The sequence below is a fragment of the Aplidium turbinatum genome, chromosome 5 (assembly GCF_918807975.1).
Source record: "Aplidium turbinatum chromosome 5, kaAplTurb1.1, whole genome shotgun sequence".
Classification (NCBI taxonomy): Eukaryota; Metazoa; Chordata; class Ascidiacea; order Aplousobranchia; family Polyclinidae; genus Aplidium; species Aplidium turbinatum.
The window spans coordinates 35,803,138-35,823,216 of record NC_137476.1 but is presented as its reverse complement, the minus strand read 5'-3'; the positions used below and the strand labels follow the sequence as shown (position 1 = coordinate 35,823,216).

The window sequence follows — 20,079 nt, the reverse complement described above, 5'->3', positions numbered from 1 at the left end:
TCTCGTCCTAATAGTGGGGGTGGTCGTAACATTTGTGGTCTTTGTTTTGCTGAGGAGCTTGCTATTCTGAAGGCCGATTGTAACTACCTTCGGAACAATCGTTCTGAATTGGTGAGTAAATGTCGTCACCGCAATAAATTTAAACTCAAATACTTTAAAATAACATAATTGAAATGGGACGTTTTCATTCATTCATTCATTTTGAACATACCGGTACTGTAAATTTATTTTCATTTCTACAGGTTACGTCAGCGTGCATCGCATTTTGCTTATGTATGACGTCATAAACGTTGTTATTTAACATCAGTTCACGTTTTTTATAGGAGTCATGTGCGAAAACGCTGGTTGTGGACTTGTGGTCCTTCAACAACTCTGAGTTTTTTTGCATACAGTTTTAAGGTTATAATGTTAAATACCTTTTCAAGTAGGCTACCGTATCTTACCGATTTATTATTTTTGCATATTTTTCATGATCTTCTGATGATCCCAAATAAGGGTAAAGCAGTTTGTCTATTGTTCAATAGATAAGATGGGCTATTCAACCACCGGGCTGACTAGTTTTGCACAGGCGTTTAACAGTTTGTTCGCACTTCTTTCGCCATTTTCATACTGACGCCAATAACGAAATGCCCTCTTATGGAGTGCAACATATTTCTTTCTTTGGCGACGCTTCAAGCATCCCATATCAAGGAGCTGGACATTTATTGGAATGTCGCCAGCTTCTTCACGAAGTAGAGTTACTAACAAATAAAATGGAGTGTTTGGACGGGCCTTCTTGTTTATTTTGTGATGCCATCCTTCAACGTCGTTGTTTGTACGAAAGGGAAGGCCGTAAACGCTCCAATTTTCTTTTTTCCTCACACAATTTTCCATCCAAGTTGATTGCACATAGTTTGTTAGTTCAGACAGGGAAGCAGAGGCATTTGCTTCTTGCTCCAGAGCTTCGAAGATCCGTCCAATATGAAGGGAAGGAAGATAGCATAACGCCATTAGCTTTTTGATAAAATTTCTTCCCAGTCAGCAAAGGTTCGTGGGGCCCACTTGGGCTGCATATGGGTTACTCACATTGTATTGCGTGGGCCCCAGTACCTATGTGTCCACGGTTTGCAGAAATGTCCCAAGTGGGCAGCCCACCTACGTCTAATGGGTGGGCAGCCTACCATGAAACCATTACTATAATGTAAACCGCCGTCGCATTGTATCGTATATATTCAATTTTTATGATTATTGCACTTTAATATAGCATAATGGACCTGTGCGAACGTATATTTTATAATTTTTCATCATGGTGGGTAGCCCACTTCATGCCCACAGAAAGCCCAGAAAGTTTATTTCAAGAAATGAAAATAAATTCCCAGATACATAACATTATTAAGATAAATTCAATAAAAGATGTCGGGAATCGGTTGTAAAGAAAAAAATATGAAGTAGGCCGCGCACTTGGGGCCTAATCGGAAACATCAGATAAACTCACCTTAAGCCCACAAGCCCACGAATGCCCATGGAAATCCCACGTGGGCTCCACGAACCCTTGCTGACTGGGTTATGTCGACATTATTGCGATAGGATGCCGATAATCCCAAAGATTGCACGTGTCTGTAAATGGCTTCCAGGGTAAAATGAAACGAACAACCTCTAATTTCAACAGCAGGGAAAACGTTTGTGATCGCCTTCCACACAGCCGCTTCGAAATCCAAGATCACGCGTGTAACTGCAGGCGGTGTGACGAAGCCGGTCTCAAGCACGGTCTAGCACAGTTATTGAGTTGAAAGAAATTTGGCACGGTCGCAACACCTTCAGAAAATTTTAAGATATAAAAAGAAAATAAAAAAAGAAAATGTTACAAAACAAAAACAACATATATTTAGGCTATAGCTTTATTAGCCCACATAGCTTTAGCTGATATATTTAAGATTTGTATGGACAGTTGCTATGAAGATCGGCCAAGATCGGCCATTATCAAGAGTGCTGATGGTCGAAAGAGGAACACGTCTTGATGCGTTTAGCTCATAGCAAATAAGAGCAAGGCAGGCAAAGAAAACCCCACAAAGAAATCCTATCACGGGCAAAGCCATTTCAAGCGCAACGCACCATAGGCCTTGCACGACTCACAAAATAGATAGGTTATAACTTGACGACATGAAAACAATGACAAAAACAAATAAAACAAACTAGCAAAAACAACATCATCATCTTGCGGAAATTCAATTATACCCAGGAAAGTTATATCTTGAAGATATCAAGCGTGCTTTGATAAAACTTGCGTTGATAAAGCGATAATTTTAGACCCCAGTCAGCTAAACTCGTCACCTCCACACTGATCCAACGTTAGCAAACGTTGAATTAATGCAAAAACGACAGGCATCGCCAGCTGGGATGTAGTAGTGCCATGTCACAGTAACAGGGCCGGATTTAGCTGATGGGGGGCCCGGGGCACTTTTAGATCGGGGAGCCCCCATGCAAAAACGATCTCTACGTATACAGTAGCATCAGTCCAGTACTGCACAGCATTTTGCAGAAACTTTGAAGGCCAAAAGGAAAAAAAATAACACAAAATCACATTTTAACCACATAGGGGGCCCTTCAAGAGTCGGGGGGCCCGGGGCAACTGCCCCCTCTGCCCCCCCCTAAATCCGGGCCTGCACAGTAGGCTAATATGATAAATTTATAGGTTACCGTAACCGTATGTTTTACACGTTAAACCATAACAAAAGTGAAAAGAAAAAAAAATTCAATTTAGCATGTTAGAAAAATAGATAAACAATCAGACAATAGCATGACGATCCAGTCCAAGATATTGATATAAAACAACTGGTTGTATCTCAATGTGGGTCGGTGAAGCAAATTAGTAGCTAACTTATAGCCTATGTCTATCCCTCAGCTCATCCACCCGTCTATGAAGCTACATTCAAAAATATTTTTTTCTTCAAGTAATCCTCCCCATTATAATCTGGCCTACTTGTTCCTCGACTGCTTAAAAAATAAGAGGCCAGAGTTGAAAAGCCCATCTTGATTGATGATTAACTCAGACACATAACTTAGCTTGTAAATGGCTTGTCACACATTTAAGAAAACTAAACATGCACATGACCGAATACATATATTAGCCTATGTTTTGCATATATTCATTTTCAAAACTTACGTTTAACTTATTTGTTGTGAGTGACCTCAAAAAGAAATCTACGTCCATGTAGCTTAGTAATTTTGGGTGTTCGAATTCTTGTTTTGATGATAGGAAAAAAAATTGTAAAATAAATATTTTGAAATACCGTAACAATTGTCTTTTTTTCCTAAACACACCATTGGCACATTTATTCTATACAAAGTCGTTTTGAAAGAATTACACAGTAGGTTACCGCGGTACCTACAAATGATTGCACTAACGAGCTTCTCCACGGGGAGCGATCGTACTCGCTGCTTGATTGTTCTGGCCAACTTCAGGATCAATGGAAAGACAAATAGACATGATGTAGCCTACTGTGGCTGTACTTAGCTTACTTTTTCTTACTTTTTCAAACAATGTTCTATAGGCTACAATACGTTTGTGAATAACCAAAAAAAAAAAAACGACATGAGTTTCTTTTTCTAGTCTAAATCAATGAATATATGACATGATAATTAGGCTAGCCTATAGCTTTTTTAATCACAATTGTATTCAGATAGGCCTACTATTAGTTCGTTTCCACTATCTGACAGTTGAAATTAAAGGTCATGTCTTCATCTTCCTCTGACGAATATAATCAAATGCTGTTAGGTTGAATTCTTGAGTGACTGTTGTTACGGCCAATCTCTGTACAAATCAAACGTCATATAAAACCGTTCAAGTCTACTGAATATTACGTCATGGAAATTCCTAAAGCATGTGCCAAAATTGCACCATCGTTCATAAGACCTGTTTGGGCCTGTTTAAACAGGAAATATTACATCAGCTTAAACACCTGTTGGAATGACTTCATAATTGTCTTTCATTTATTGCGTCACAGTTACTTTCTACGTGAATTTGAGATATTGATATCTATTCTGGTCATTCGTAAAATGATTGTTTGAAAGTTGGCCGCACTTTTAACTGTTGGCTTAGTGCTTGCTAGCTGGACAAAGGTTCCGTCTTTTAACCAATTAATCTGTATTGTAGTGACAGTTTTTTTAGAGGTGTAGGCGTTACACCTATTTTCGATAGCCTCGGGCTAATTTTACTGGAATACACTGTTTGAATAGACGTTTCGAAAGTGTGTTTATTTTTGGGTCATTGCATGCAGACGAACGGATTTGGGAATCTTACGTTACAATTTTCCCACGAAGAGATTATGGTTTACCGCTGTGACCATAAAAAATAAAAGACGTTGTTGTCAGTTGGAACTTAGAAGCACAAAGAATAATAAAGAAGATCTTGTTGGTTGGTAGGCTACTGAAGAACTTTAAGCTAAAAAGTAAAGACATATCTTCTCAGTTTGGTACTGAAGAAAAATAACTTTGACAATCATTGGCAAGAAAGAAGATTAAAGGCAATCCATCTGTGCTTGAAGATTCAAGTGGAAGAATCCAAGCAAGTTTTGTGGACTTTTGGACTTCATACTCGTGCAGCTACGGTATCGTGCATTTAAATTCTTTTTTGTATTTTTTACGGTCTTTACAGTTAAGTTTTTTATAACTACTGTAATTTTGTGTGTTTGTGTAACTTAATTTTTTAATTGTTAAATTTAGCCCTAACGTTTAATATGTCTACACTCGGTGGTGACAGGGACTCGACCGCCGTCGACTCGACTGAGTTTAAGCCTGATGATGTTCTTTGCGGTCGGGCAGGCCATTCTGGGGAGGGACCCATTAACGATGAGGCTAAGTCAGTTCGAGAGGCCCGGCATCTTAGACGGGATATTTTGACTCAAATTGGGAAACTTTCTGTAGCCCTAGGTTCTTTGAGTGATAAGCAGGAACTGTTAATTTTTAGATCTAAGTTATCTACTTTAGAAGAGGAATTACGGCATTTCCATGCTCTTTTGAGTAAAATTGTTAACTCTGCAATCTTGGCAGAACTTCGTGATAGGGTAGATCCCGAATTTAACTCGTTAAAAAATAACTTCGAACAAAAAGAAAGTGAGTTCTCAGATAGGTTGGATGCTGACATACATCCTGAGGATAGCGCCTCAAATGTAAGCACTAGGATGTCTGAGAGCTCGTCACGGATAGTTGCACAAATTAACCTACAGTTAAGACGAGAGGAGCTCCAGATCCAAGCTGAGGCCGCAGCAAGAGCTGCTGAGGCCATCGCAAGAGCTGAAGCCATACGAGCTGAGGCTGCCGCGAGAGCTGAGGCCGACGCGAGAGCTGCTGAGGCCGAAGCGAGAGCTGCTGAGGCCGCCGCGAGAGCCGAAGCTAGAGCTGCTGAGTTCGCACTCAAAGACGCTCAGTTGAGGGCCGAACAACGTAAAGAGGTAGTTTTAGCTGAATATCGTTCTGAGTTGGGCTCCCGGCGTAGCTCTAGGAAGGGCTCTTCTAGGCATTCCAGAAGTGAACATCAATCGCAGTTTAATTTACCTAACCTTTTCCAAACGCCCGTTCAACCTGTGAGTGGACCAGGGCAATCCACACGTTTTCCAGCTGTTTCAGGAGGTCTCGGGGCCGCGGCTAAGGGTCTTCCGAAGGCTGTAGAGCCAAGGTCTGCAAATTACAACCGAACTCCTCCCCCAGAGCGTACAGGTCACGGGGCCGCCATTAGCAGTAATGCTTTGCCCCCTTCAAAGTTTTCTGCGCCGCTAGTTGCTGATCGCCCAGCTACACGTAATTTGGGTGGTTGTGAGAGGCGTATCGCGTCTCCTGATTTTAACGTGTTTGAGGATCGTGATCGGGCTGTGCATGTGACTGAGCCCACTCAGCCCCTTAAGGGATATAGCTTGTCTTCTCCCGCTAAATCGAGTTCTCAACAGCAGGATTGCTTTTTTGAATACCAAAATAGTAGGACGTTCTTCGATAAGGCGGCCTTGATTGGTTACGATGGTAATAATATGCCATTTGTCTTCTTTAAAAATCGTGTTATGGCCTTGATGGCAGCTTCGCCCTTTAAGGGAACTCGTTTGACTTTGTTGCAAGCAGCTTGTGTTAGAACAGCTGCACAAACGATTGCTAATTTGGTTTCTGACACTCCTGGCTTGTCAGAGGAAGACAGGATAGAAATGTCGTTAGCTCGCTTGTCCCAACGTTTTGGAGTTCGTGGAGGTCTTTTCGCAGAACCAGAAATTAGAAAGTATCGCTATGGTAGCAAATTGACTTCTATCTCTTCAAGTGATTTGAAAGAGTTTAAAGATGAATTGTCGCAGTGTTTGCTTTACGCGCAAGCTTATGGTCAGCGTGATAAATTAGAAGGACGTTTTGTTTTGGATTTGGCTAAGCGACTCCCGTTTGACGCTAAGCAGCGTTATCTTGACTTTTTAGGTGATCAGTATGGTAGCACTGAGGAACCTACTTTTCAGAGTTTGTTTGATTTTGTAGTACGGGAAGAAACGCGCAAGTCGACTGATTTTAGCATCATGCTAATGGGCGATTCTGGTGAGTCGCAGCATTTTAAAAAGTTTGGCAAAGGAAAATTGCCTTCATGTCCGGTTAGGCAGACGTCGGTAAAACCCCATGATAATGTGATTTCTGGGAGTTCGCAGTACTCGACTGCTGTTGGCGCACCGCGCGGCGGTGTGGCCAGACGTAGTGACATACCGGCATGTTTTTGTTGTTCGTCACGTGGTCAAGTTGAATATCATTTTTTGTCTAATTGTAAAGAATTTTTGCGCTTGACACCTAAAGATCGGAGAGATGTCATTGTGAAAGCTGGCAAATGCTTGAATTGTTTGCGCCAGCATATGGTTAGAGACTGTAATCATGCAAATAACTGTCGTAAGTGTGGACCTACCAACGATAGGAAACACTATTTTCTTCTGCATGATTTTTATGTGACGTCACGTGATTCTCTGGATTCGGTTGGGAAAGATGAGGCTGGTGCCAGAGTTCCTGTGCGTAATGTTAAGATTGGAAATGTTAAAGCAGCCTTTAACCGCGTTACTGCTGCTCGTGTTTTGAATCCAATGACTGGCAAATCGAAGTTGGTGTATTGTCAGCATGATCCTGGTTCGCAGTTGACCTTTGTTTCGAGTGACTTGGTGTGCGAACTTGGTCTTAAACCGTATGATAAAGCGTCATTTAAAATGGATACTCTGGCTGGTCAGAAACCTACTTGTGCTGACCTTGTTAAACTCAACATCCAGTCGTTAGAGACAGATGAACTGTTTTGTGATATAACCTCGGTGGTTAACCCAGCTTGGGCTGACGATGTTAAAACTTTACCCCATAAACAAGATTTAAATGGTTTCCGTCATTTTCATGACGTGAATATGTTTCATTTGAATGATTGTAGTACTGTAGATGTACTGATTGGCAACGACAACGCTTATTTGATGTGTGCAAAAGAAGAGCGTGTTGGTGACAATCGTAGTGAACCGCATGCTTTGCTCACTCCTCTCGGTTGGTTGGCTTGTGGTGGTAAGTCACCCTTAGTTGAAAGCGTTGCTAAAGTGTGCAGAGTGCAGACGTCTTCAGAGTCGGATGTCATCTCTGGCTTTCAGCGTAAAATTGAGTCTCGCGATATGGAAATAGCAGACCTGAATAAAGTCATTCAGGATTTGACTTTGCAAAATGAAACCTGTGAATTGTCTCGCAATGACATTTTGGCTAGAGAACTTGTTGAACCGAATATTGAGTTGAAAGATGGTCGATTTGAGATACCTGTTCCGTTGAAGGAAGTTATTGATTTACCTAACAATTTTGTGTTGGCGTCAGATAGAGCTGCTGATTTAAAGAAGAAGGCTTTAAAACAATCTGAATTTCGAGGAACTTGTGTTAATGATTGTTAGAAACGATTCCCCGCCCATTTAATATTATTGTTGTATCTCTGCTCCATTCTATTTTCATGCTTGAGTGACCCGGCCATGCATTAACAATTTTTGCTAGTTGATCTTTCTTTTTACGTTTTGGCATGGACTGGAGTGGTCATTGTTTTATAAATCTGGAGAACTGGGGATTTGGAGTGACTAGGGAATATGTAAGAATTCGGTAAGCAACTGTTTGTTTCGTTTTATTATTGTCGTTTCCAATACACCATTTCTTCTAATAAGTAAGGCCTGCACTTTATCCAGTCTAGGCAGAAAACGTTTGAGACATCATTTATAAAACATACCTTTGCTTGGTGCAAGGTTATGCCTGTCTAGTTAACTCTAGCTAGTTGTGTAATCTGTTTTGTTATCCTAGGGTAGTCTTTTCAGGTCTGCCAAGGATTCATTTATGGTATGTGCCTTTGTCTAGCTCACTTTAGCTAGTTGTGTAATTTGTTTTGTTATCCTAGGGTAGTCTTGTCAGGTCTGCCAAGGATTCACTATTGGTTTGTGCCTTTGAGCCTGCCATGCTGTAAAGTTTGTTTGAATTTTGTAATTTGTTTGTTATCCTAGGGTAGTCTTTTCAGGTCTGCCTAGGATTCATTTTGTTGGTGTGTGCCTTTGAGCCTGCCATGCTGTAAAGTTTCTTTGAACTTTGTAACTAGTTGTTTGTTATCCTAGGGTAGTCTTTTCAGGTCTGCCAAGGATTCATTTTTTGGTTTGTGCCTTTGAGCCCGCCACGTTGTAAACTTGGTTTAAATTTTGTAAATAGATCTTCACTTTGGGCAGTCTTGTCAGGTCTGCCAAAGATTGAAGCTTCTAAGCCTGTACTCTGTCAGGCCACTGTTCTAGTCAGGTAGAACTGGTTACCGTTAAACCCTGTAATTTTAGTAGGTTGCTTACTGACATTCTCCGTAATATCGTGAAGGTCAATTGTCACCTCACCTAAGGTAAGTACCGTACAGATTTTGTTTTTTGTAGCTTGTATATTGCTGTGTGTTAATTATGGCTCGTAAAAAGCCCAAGCAAACTCCAAGACGGAGTAAGCCAAATGGTTATGCTAGTGGCTCAACAGAGCAGCATGAGGCCGCCTCTAATATTAGTGGTCAACATGACAGTAGCGAAGAGCTGCCAGGTCTTGTTGTGTTAGAACAAGAGCTGGTTGAAATCGAGCTTGGCATAACTTCCATCGACATGGAGCTATGCTCAAGTGATGATTTCCTGAGCTCTTCTGAAGTTTTGGAGGTAAAGAAAAGATGCCTTGAACTTCAAAGGAAGCTCTCCCTTAAACGTTTAGATTTACTCAAATGCAAACCACAGCAATCAGGCTCAATAGAATCTAGGATGAACCGTATGGGGGAAAGCATTTATGGTTTGCTTGAAGCATGCTCTACCCTCATTCGAAGCTGTCGAGAGCAATCCAAGCAAGTGTCACATCAAACATCATCGGTAGTTATGGATGCAGGCAGTGACACAGGCAAAGCTGCTGAGTCTAGCAGTCACGTGACACCCCGTGAGAGTGGTGTAAAGATACCACCTGTAAAAGCAGAACAGGGTATCCTTCAGGGCAGCAGTAGTGCTAGTAATATTCTTAATCCTTACACATCTCCCTTTCGCACTGAAGCTAATAATAGTAGTGAATTTCCCATCGTCGTGCCTCAACCCCAGCTCAGTGCAGGGTTTCAAAATGTTCATGGTCCTCGGTTGTCGCTGGAGAAGTTTGACGGCAATGTGTTAAAGTTCTTTAACTTTAAAAGGCGTTTTGAACGATACATTGAGTCAAACTATCTAAGCTTTGAAGATCGCATCGCCTTTTTGGAGGACAATTGTGTAGGCCAGGCCTTGGAAGTAATTTCTGGCCTGAGTTGCTTGCAAAATAGTGAAAGAGCATATGGAATGGCATGGGATAGATTGAGAAAAAGGTTTGGCAACCCTGGAAAACTCATGGCCAAAGTGAAGGAAGATTTGCTGCAAGGACCCCCTATTTCAGAGTGGGATGCGCCGGGCCTCACAAAGCTTTGCGACAAGATGTATAAGTGTGAAGTCAGTTTCGATGGCTGGGGTAAGTCTCACCTTTTAAACAGTGACGAGGTGCTTCAACGGCTGTTCCTGCGACTTCCTTATAAGTTAAAGGAGCAGTTTGTTCATGTTAATCACTTAGGATCGGACTGTGCCACGTTTGGTGATTTAAGAGTCTTGGTCGAGGATGCAGCCTCTCGAGCCGACAGCCAATATGGCCATCTTATGCAACCAGGCAAAGATGTTAAGAGAGCTCCACAACCATCGCTGGCTCGATCTAATCCGCAAGGTGGCTACAAGCGTGCTTCGGTTTGCACAACCCAAGAGCAGATTTCCCAATCTGCTAACCATAAGCAAGAGTCCTGTTGTTTGTGTGCAGAGTCGCATGCCCTATGGAAGTGTGAGATGTTTAAACAAAAGCCTGTTGCAGAAAGAAGAACCCTGGTGCAAAAGCATAGACTGTGTTTTTGTTGCTTGAGAGCAGGCCACAGAGTGGTTGATTGCAGATTTAAGAAATCTTGTGCAACGTGTGGATCGAGGCATAATTCACTTCTGCATGTAAACCGTGTGGAAGAGGAAAGCCCCTCTGCTCTGAAGAAGGGCATCTCAGCAACAACGTCCGCAACTGTGCCAGCAACATCTGGGACAACAATTTTTAAGGTTTTGCCAGTTAAGGTATGGGCTGGGGACCCCTCCAACTATACCTATACTTATGCTTTTATCGATGAAGGTTCTAGCGTCAGTCTATGCTCCTCAAGCCTCGTATCTCGCTTAGGGGTTGCTGCGACAAAAAGCAATGTGGAGTTGCTGACCACCAATGCTGTCTCCTTTCATGACAAGAAAATTGATTTTTTGGCTGTGCAGGGAATGGAAGAGCAGGCTGTGTTTTCCGTTGCAGATGCTCTGGTGATGGACCAGATTGTGGATGTCAGCCACAGTATCCCCACCGAAGCACTTAGTAGTGCATATAGTCATTTGGAGGACTTAAAGTTCCCTGAACTAAAAGATAGGAAGGTTGAGTTGTTATTGGGTAGCGATCTTCACCAGGCTTATCTTTTGCAGGAAGTTCGGACTGGCGCACCAGGAGAACCATGCGGACTGCACACCCTTCTGGGTTGGACCATATATGGGAAAGATGGTGGCGATAGGCAGCTCAACTCACCAGTAATGGTAAACTTTCTTAGCGTAAAAGAGTCTTGCGATAGAATGTTAAATGTATTGTTGCAGGATTTTAATGACATCGATGAGCCACAGGCCCCCTGTCCTTCAATTGAGGATAAACGTGCGCTGCAGATCATGCAGGACACGGTGAAGAAGGTGGATGGACACTATTCTGTAGGGCTGTTGTGGAAGGATGAAGACCCGGACTTGTGCAATAATCGCTCTATGGCACTCAAGCGCCTAGAGGGAATGAAGCGCCGATTTATTACTGACCCGGTGTTATTCAATAAGTATCGTGATAAAATGCGGGAATATGTTAAATGTGGCTATGCTGTGCCACTTGAAACTGGTGTGGTAGACACACCAGGGAAGACGTGCTATGTGCCCCATCACTGCACGACCAATGCGGCCAAGTTTAGAGTCGTTTTCGACTGCAGCGCGAAGTTTAAAGGCGTGTCATTAAATGACAAGCTGCTTCATGGCCCAGATCTCACCAATAACCTTGTAGGAACATTGTTTCGCTTCAGGCAACATCCGATCGCTGTTGTGGGCGATATTAAGGCCATGTTTTCCCAAGTACGTGTAGACGAAGGAGACAGGGATGCCTTTCGATTCTTATGGTATCCGGACGATGATCTCAAGCGGGAACCTGTCGACTACCGTATGCAAACTCATGTGTTTGGAGCAAAGTCGTCGCCATGCTGTGCTGCCTTCGCACTTCGGATGACTGCCAAAGACAATGAAGCAGGTGCTGATCAAAACACTGTTAACACAGTTTTAAAAAATGTTTATGTTGACGATATTTGTCATTCATGTGAATCGCCGGATCAGGCTATCGAACTAATACAACAACTGCGTGAACTATTACAAAGTGGCGGCTTCCATTTAACTAAATTCCTGTCTAACAGTGCAGAGGTCTTGAGTTCTGTGTTGCAGGAAGACTTGGCGTCGAAGGTCGATTTGCCTCAGTGCCAGCTTCCAACGCAGAAAACCCTTGGTGTTGTGTGGAATGCTGCGAGCGATTGCATGGAGGTGAGGGTGAGTATCCAACAAAAGCCTAACACCCGGAGAGGCGTTCTCTCCATGATTTCGCAAACATACGACCCACTAGGTCTAATACAACCCTTCATTTTACCTGCTAGGCAACTCCTGCAGCAGGCATGTGACGCTCAACTTGATTGGGATGAACCCCTTAATGGCCTTGGGCCAGTAAACATTAATTGGGAAGCTTGGTTAAAGGCCCTTCCAGAGCTTGAATGTGTTTCCATCGCTAGAAGCCTGACTCTTTTTGGTAAATGTGCTATCCGCTTTGAATTGCATGGTTTTTGTGATGCCAGTACCAGTGGCTATGGGGTCGTGTTTTATGTTAAAGTGTTTTATGATGATTCTGTAGTAATTTGTAATTTTCTATTTGGCAAGGCTCGAGTGGCTCCATTAAAGCCTGTTAGCGTACCTCGCCTGGAGCTCACTGCTGCTGTGCTCGCTGCCAAAGTCTGCAATTTTATCCTGACGGAGTGTGATTTTAAATTCAATTGTGTTGTCTTATGGACAGACTCAACTGTTGTGCTGCGTTACATTAATAATACTTCGACTCGTTTCCACACCTTTGTGGCTAATAGGCTGAGCACTATTCACATGCTTACCAGTGTCAATCAATGGCATTATGTACCGACTACTTTAAACCCCGCTGACCTCGCGTCTCGGGGAGTTTGGCCTGATAAAGTTAATACCGCTAAGCTTTGGTTTAATGGTCCTAAGTTTTTGCATGATGTCACGAGCAATTGGCCAAACCAGCCCGACTTTGTTGGCGGAATTTCGTCAGACGATCCAGAGGTTAAAAACATTGAACATTGCTCAGCCCAACAACACGCGATTACGGACTCGGACTCTCTCTGTCGGTTGTTTACCCGCTACTCGAACTTCCACGATCTACAAAGAACGGTTGCATGGTTGCTTCGCTTCAAATTGTACCTGAAAAGGAAATGCCGAGATGACTCCTTGACTGTTAAGACAGATTCGCTCAGTGTCGAGGAGATGGACGAAGCTGAACTTGCCATTGTCACAGCCGCCCAGCATCAAGCATACCCGACGGTGTTCGCAGTTCTCCATAACCACCCAGGATTTGACGCCCCGGTGGAACTCGTGTCCGACCTGCAGTTGAAGAAGCATGTGGCTTTGAAGGAGCTACAGTCCCTAAACCCCTATGTTGTTAACGAAACGTTAAGAGTTGGTGGGCGATTGCAACAATCTTCTCTGTCAAGCGGAAGAAGGCATCCGATCATTCTCCCATATCAGCACCCAATCACCGATCTAGTGATCATGAGGTATCACGAACGAGAAGGACACATGGGATGCTCACAAGTCCTTACCGCCATTGCTTCCCGTTATTGGATTGTCAAAGGGCGATCAGCTGTCAAAAGGGTCTTGCATTCCTGTATGAACTGTCGTTTTTGGAAAGCTACCGCCGGAAAACAGCAGATGGGCAACTTACCTGCTCCACGCGTAAACAAATCCATTCCTTTTCAAGCTGCTGGCACTGACCTTCTTGGTCCATTGATGGTAAAGAGCGGCCGCAGCAGTGTTAAGCGATATGTTTGTATTTTTAATTGTTTGGCGACCCGTGCTGTGCACTTTGAGGTCGTGCAATCCCTGGAGGCAAGTGCATTCATTCAAGCCTACCGAAGATTCTGCAGCCGTAGAAACGTTTGTCCTACTGATCTGTACAGTGACAACGGAGGAAACTTTGTTGCTGCAGACCGCGAACTTCGGCAAGGACTCAAGAACCTCCATCAAAAGAAAGTCACCGATGCCTTACTTCGGCATGAAACGAACTGGCACTTCAACCCTCCGCGTGCTTCACATCAAGGCGGCTTCTACGAAATATTTTTTCGTTTATTAAGAAAATTGATGCGGTCGCTGGTAGGAAACGCTACGTTGGATGAGTTCGACCTTCTAACGCTGGTAGCAGAGATTGAAAGAATTTTAAACGATCGTCCCATCACTTCGCTCCCATCGTCACCAGATGATCTGCAAGCCCTGACTCCAAGTATGATACTCACCGGATCAGCTTGTGACACCCTACCGCCAGATGTTTTTATGAAGGCTGACGGTTATCGACGCTCTTGGAGAAAGACCCAATACCTCACAAACAAGTTTTGGGAACAATGGCTGTTGCAATATCTCCCTCTGTTGCAGCCCCGACAAAAGTGGTTTGGCACATCTCCAAGCTTGAAACCAGGCGATTTGGTACTGGTAACGGACGAGGCAACTAAACGTGGGCACTGGCCCAAGGCTATTGTAAAGGAAGTTATGCCGGACACTAATAAACTTGTCAGACGCGTGCGAGTAAAGGTTGCTGACGGTACAGAGTTTGTTCGCGACATCAGAAAGATCTGCCTGCTAGAGGGCAGTATGGACTTTTAAAATGACAATTTTGTTTTCTAGGCTGGCTGGTTGGCACGATTGCACAACTGACATTGCTCATGCTGCTTAGGTTTCATATTTGAATTGTATTGCGTGTTTGTGTTTATTTTACTATTATTATTCTTGTGCTCCTCACTACCGCAGCTAGCGCGGCGTCGTCGATGCATTTGCATCCAGCAGTTCTGCCATAACTGTGTTATTGACTCCCATTAATAGTGTTGTTTCTATTTGCATCCTGCAGTTATTTACACTGTAGCAGTCTAGCTCTGTTTTTGGTCTGACTATTTCACACACCTGTCTCACTACTAATGCTTTTGCTATGTGCGATATTATTTTTCGTGTTTTGTCAATTCATTGCTTAATTATCACGACTCGACTTAACAGTCGCGTGTTTTTTCTGGTAGCCTACTTTTGCTCTGACGTTAATGTCACTTGCGCTGGTCATAGCATTGTGCAGTATTAGGTTGTATGTGTGCTTTTGTTTATGCCATATCCCCACTTCTGCCACTGGTACCATGTATGCTATCATTTGTTTTTCGTGTATCCGTTTATGCTGACTTCCAGTTGTCGGTAGACTTATGTTTTTGTGCTTAATTTTAGCAATCGCTAAGCATGTTGGTCAAAAGGGTTTTTTAACTCCTCTTGGGCGTGTCTTCGATGTCCTTCTGTAGGCTACTGTTATGCATGTTCTATTAAGTTTGTGTGTAATGCAAGCCAGCCTTTGTGTTGCAATTGTGATCCTTGCTAACCGCGAATATTTTTGATTCTGGTCGATATTTGCATAATTCATGTTCATTGTCGTTTATTTGGCCACCTTGTGGCAATTAGTTGGTTTGTATTTTGCTTCGTTGTAATCGTTTTACAGTGGTAAAACCCTCATTTGTTAAACTCTGGTTTTGGGGGTGGGTATGTTAGAAACGATTCCCCGCCCATTTAATATTATTGTTGTATCTCTGCTCCATTCTATTTTCATGCTTGAGTGACCCGGCCATGCATTAACAATTTTTGCTAGTTGATCTTTCTTTTTACGTTTTGGCATGGACTGGAGTGGTCATTGTTTTATAAATCTGGAGAACTGGGGATTTGGAGTGACTAGGGAATATGTAAGAATTCGGTAAGCAACTGTTTGTTTCGTTTTATTATTGTCGTTTCCAATACACCATTTCTTCTAATAAGTAAGGCCTGCACTTTATCCAGTCTAGGCAGAAAACGTTTGAGACATCGATGTAATGTCTTCTTGTCCTGATTTGTCTGACTTGTTAAACCCTCTGGCAGATGTCTTGGCTAGATTTCGGCTTGAAAGATTTGGTTTCATGGCTGATGTGACCAAATACTTTTTTCACATTTTGGACTCTTCAATTCGTAAGCCCAATTTTATTGAACTGCTTACGTACACAGGCAGTGCCGTTCGGATCGTGAACGAACGCCCTTTGGTACCTTTGAGTGACGACCCTAGGGATTTTACTGTCATCACCCCTGCCTCACTTTTGACCCCATACTTAGACCCATACTGTGCTGTTGGGCAACCACATGATCGTGACCAACTAAGAAGGGATTATCGGTTCAATTTGTCACTTTCTCAGCAGTTTTGGAGTAAATGGATCGATTTTTACTTACCAGGTCTTCAGGGCCGGAAAAAATGGCTAAAAATGGCCGAGAATTTGGAGCCTGGTCAACTTGTAGTGGTAGGTTCTCTCCAAGACATTGGTAAACGTGGGAAGTATCAACTTGGGAGGGTGCATGAGGTAGTTCCACAAATTAGGAAAGGGAAGCCTGTGGTTCGTAGAGCCAAAGTTGCCGTCTGCAACTATGATGAGAGTACGGGGAAAGTGAAAGTAGACTACGTGTTGAGGGATATTTCGTGCCTCGCCCCCGTAAAGAACACCTAAGTGTTAGGGTTTGAGCCTGGTTTTGTCTGCGGTGGCCGACCCTTGTCTGAGCCCAGAACAGTCGGTTATTATCGCAACAATTGTATATAGCGTCATTTTTTGCGTGTACCTATGGTACCAATTTCATGTATCGTCGTGTTTATTCTTATTGCTGTTCATTCTTTGCATGCCCTTTGTAGTTACGTATTAACTTAAACGAGAGTGATTCAAACAATTTGTGTATCGTGTGTTTTATTCATTGGCTCACGATTGTCCTTCAATTCTTTTTTAGTTATGCCATGTTAGACTGTCATAACTAGGGGCCGCTATGTTACGGCCAATCTCTGTACAAATCAAACGTCATATAAAACCGTTCAAGTCTACTGAATATTACGTCATGGAAATTCCTAAAGCATGTGCCAAAATTGCACCATCGTTCATAAGACCTGTTTGGGCCTGTTTAAACAGGAAATATTACATCAGCTTAAACACCTGTTGGAATGACTTCATAATTGTCTTTCATTTATTGCGTCACAGTTACTTTCTACGTGAATTTGAGATATTGATATCTATTCTGGTCATTCGTAAAATGATTGTTTGAAAGTTGGCCGCACTTTTAACTGTTGGCTTAGTGCTTGCTAGCTGGACAAAGGTTCCGTCTTTTAACCAATTAATCTGTATTGTAGTGACAGTTTTTTTAGAGGTGTAGGCGTTACACCTATTTTCGATAGCCTCGGGCTAATTTTACTGGAATACACTGTTTGAATAGACGTTTCGAAAGTGTGTTTATTTTTGGGTCATTGCATGCAGACGAACGGATTTGGGAATCTTACGTTACAATTTTCCCACGAAGAGATTATGGTTTACCGCTGTGACCAACTGTATTGCAGGCATATAAGGCAATAGTTATTGATTTTCTTCATCGTGTGTCACACGGCCGTAGGCCAAAGGTTGTTAAATTGAAAGCTTAAGAGATGTTTCAGCCTATTGTCGACTTCGAATTAAACTTTTTTTCACCCGCGGAATTAAACTTTTTTTCGGCCGCGGTGTTTGCCAGGTCAAGAGATGTTTCGGCCCCTTGCCGACATCGAATAAAACTTTTTTTCGGCCGCGGTGTTTTGCCGCTGTTAATCTCGCACTTTCCACCAAAGTAGCCGATGTCTTGTAGGGCCGAAACGTCGGGACGAAAGATCTCAGGGACGAAACATCTGGCACCCGCGGAGACGGCAAAACTGCGGAAAAATGTTTGCGAAAACTGCAATCAGCGAAGGTTAGGGTTAGAGCATAGATTACTCTATGGTTAGAGTTAGGGTAAGCGGAAACTGCGGAAAAATGTTTGTGGAAACTGCGATCAGTGAGGGTTAGGTTTAGAGCATAGATTACTCTATGGTTAGGGTAAAGGTTAGTGGAAACTGCGGAAAAATATTTGCGAAAACTGCGGAAAAATATTTGCAGAAACTGCGATCAGCGAGGGTTAGGGTTAGAGCATAGATTACTCTATAGTTAGAATAAGGGTTAACGGAAACTGCGGAAAAAAATTTGCGGAAACTGCGATCAGCGAGGGTTAGGGTTAGAGCATAGATTACTCTATGGTTAGAGTTAACAGCGGAAACTGCAGAAAAATGTTTGCGGAAACTGCGATCAGCGGACTTTGGTTTTGAGCTATTTTTTCTCTCTATTTTTTCATGGGGAAAATTTTAAAATAATTGCGGAAACTGCGATCAGCGACGTCGGCTTTTTTTAATTTTTTTTCTTGATCTTTTCAAGGTACGAACTGACGGTCCGAACTGTTCATGGTACGAACTAGGTTGCATCCAACGTTAGTTACAACAACCACAGAAACACACTTGTAAGTGACCCGTTGTAGCAATCTGCCAAGCCCAAATGCAACCGAAACAAGGCCAAACCAGTCATCGGTCATGCAACTAAAACTAGAATTTGAACCTCAATTGTGGTAGGCTGCTGGGTGATGTGCAGTTTGAGGATGGGTTTCTTTATTTTTTCTCAATTGTATTATTATGATGACTGCTCATCCACATCAATATTAGAACTAGCAATTTCAATACACAACGCTTTCCACTAGAGTACTAGACTATTGTTTATTGGATGCAACCTAGTTCGTACCATGAACAGTTCGGACCGTCAGTTCGTACCTTGAAAAGATCAAGAAAAAAACTTAAAAAATCCAAAGTCGCTGAACGCAGTTTCCGCAATCATTTTAAAATTTTTCCCTTGAAAAGATCGAGAGAAAAAATAACTCAAAATCGAAGTCCGCTGATCACAGTTTCCGCAAACATTTTTCTGCAGTTTCCGCTGTTAACTCTAACCATAGAGTTATCTATGCTCCAACCCTAACCCTCGCTGATTGCAGTTTCCGCAAAAATTTTTCCGCAGTTTTCGTTAACCCTTACCTTAATTTTAACCATAGAGTAATCTATGCTCTAACCCTCGCTGATCGCAGTTTCCGCAAACATTTTTCCGCAGTTTCCGCTTACCCTAACTCTAACTATAGAGTAATCTCGGAATGGCCCGTTTCGGTGAGTCCGATTCGGTGAGTCCGATCTCTTAAAGGGGAATTTTTTTTTTAAATTATTGGGTACCGTAGCCTAATTATCATTGTCGTTTTAGGGTTTGGGGTTAGGGTTAGAGGTTAGGAACTCACTGAATCGGACTCACCGAATCGGACTCACCGAATAGTAGCAGACCCGAGTAATCTATGCTCTAACCCTAACCCTTGCTGATCGCAGTTTCCGCAAACATTTTTCCGCTAACCGCAGTTTCCGCTAACCCTCGAGTTTGTTTCAAATTGTTTGGGGAAACTCCGATCAGCGACTTCGGCTTTGTTTAATTTTTTCTCTCGATCTTTTCAGGGTACGAACTGACTGTACGAATGGTTCAAGGTACGAACTAGGTTGCACCCTTATTTATTCCTACATACGGTATATATGTGCTTCTCTTTGTTTTTGTTATATTTTGTGGGGTTTGTGACCATGCTTGCTACAGATATACAATATATCCGTACTGCATGAACTATGGCACTATTCAGGCATGTTTTAAACCTTTCAAGATTTTGCCACCTTTTCCCATTTATTGACGTGCTGATATATCAACTATTGTAGCTAGTAGCCTAGTTATTTTTTTTTCGTGCCGACGCATTAATAGCGGAAAATGATAATGATGAATATTCGGATGCAACCTAGTTCGTACCCTGAACAGTTCGTACCCTGAAAAGATCGAGAGAAAAAATTAAAAAAAGCGGAAGTCGCTGATCGCAGTTTCCGCTAACCCTAATGCTAACCCTCGCTGATCGCAGTTTCCGCAAACATTTTTCCGTAGCTTCCGCTAACCGCAGTTTCTGCTTACCCTTAGAGTAATCTATCCTCTAACCCTCGCTGATCGCAGTTTCTGCAAACATTTTTCCGCAGTTTCTGCTAACCTTTACTCTAACTCTAATCATAGAGTACCGTAATCTATACTCTAACCATATCCCTAGTTCTAACCCTAACCCTCGCTGATCGCAGTTTCCACAAACATTTTTCCTCAGTTTTCGCTTACCCTAACCATCGAGTAATCTATGCTCTCTAACCCTAACCCTTGTTGATCGCAGTTTCCGCAAATATTTTTCCTCAGTTTCCGCTAACCCTCGAGTTGTTTGCGGAAACTCCGATCAGCGACTTTGGCTTTGCGCTATTAAACTG

The 20,079-nt window shown here is 42.7% G+C and overlaps 2 protein-coding genes across 2 annotated transcripts; one reads left to right on the top strand and one right to left on the bottom strand.

Moving 5' to 3' along the window:
- Positions 1-534: 534 nt before the first annotated feature.
- On the bottom strand, positions 535-990 carry LOC145771221 (uncharacterized). The gene has a single exon (XM_082582955.1). It carries the CDS (start codon positions 988-990, stop codon positions 535-537), a length of 456 nt encoding a protein of 151 aa, XP_082439081.1.
- Positions 991-8,915: 7,925 nt separating this feature from the next.
- On the top strand, positions 8,916-14,513 carry LOC145771220 (uncharacterized). The gene is made up of 2 exons (XM_082582954.1): positions 8,916-12,381; positions 12,643-14,513. Exons 1-2 carry the CDS (start codon positions 8,916-8,918, stop codon positions 14,511-14,513), a joined length of 5,337 nt encoding a protein of 1,778 aa, XP_082439080.1.
- The last annotated feature ends 5,566 nt before the right edge of the window (positions 14,514-20,079 follow it).

Coding starts and splice junctions, on each gene's coding strand:
- LOC145771221 (XM_082582955.1), bottom strand. CDS start 990: ATGGCGTTATGCTATCTTCCTTCCCTTCATATTGGACGGATCTTCGAA.
- LOC145771220 (XM_082582954.1), top strand. CDS start 8,916: ATGGCTCGTAAAAAGCCCAAGCAAACTCCAAGACGGAGTAAGCCAAAT. Junction 12,382..12,642: donor TAGAAGCCTGACTCTTTTTG/GTAAATGTGCTA, acceptor TCTTATGGACAG/ACTCAACTGTTGTGCTGCGT.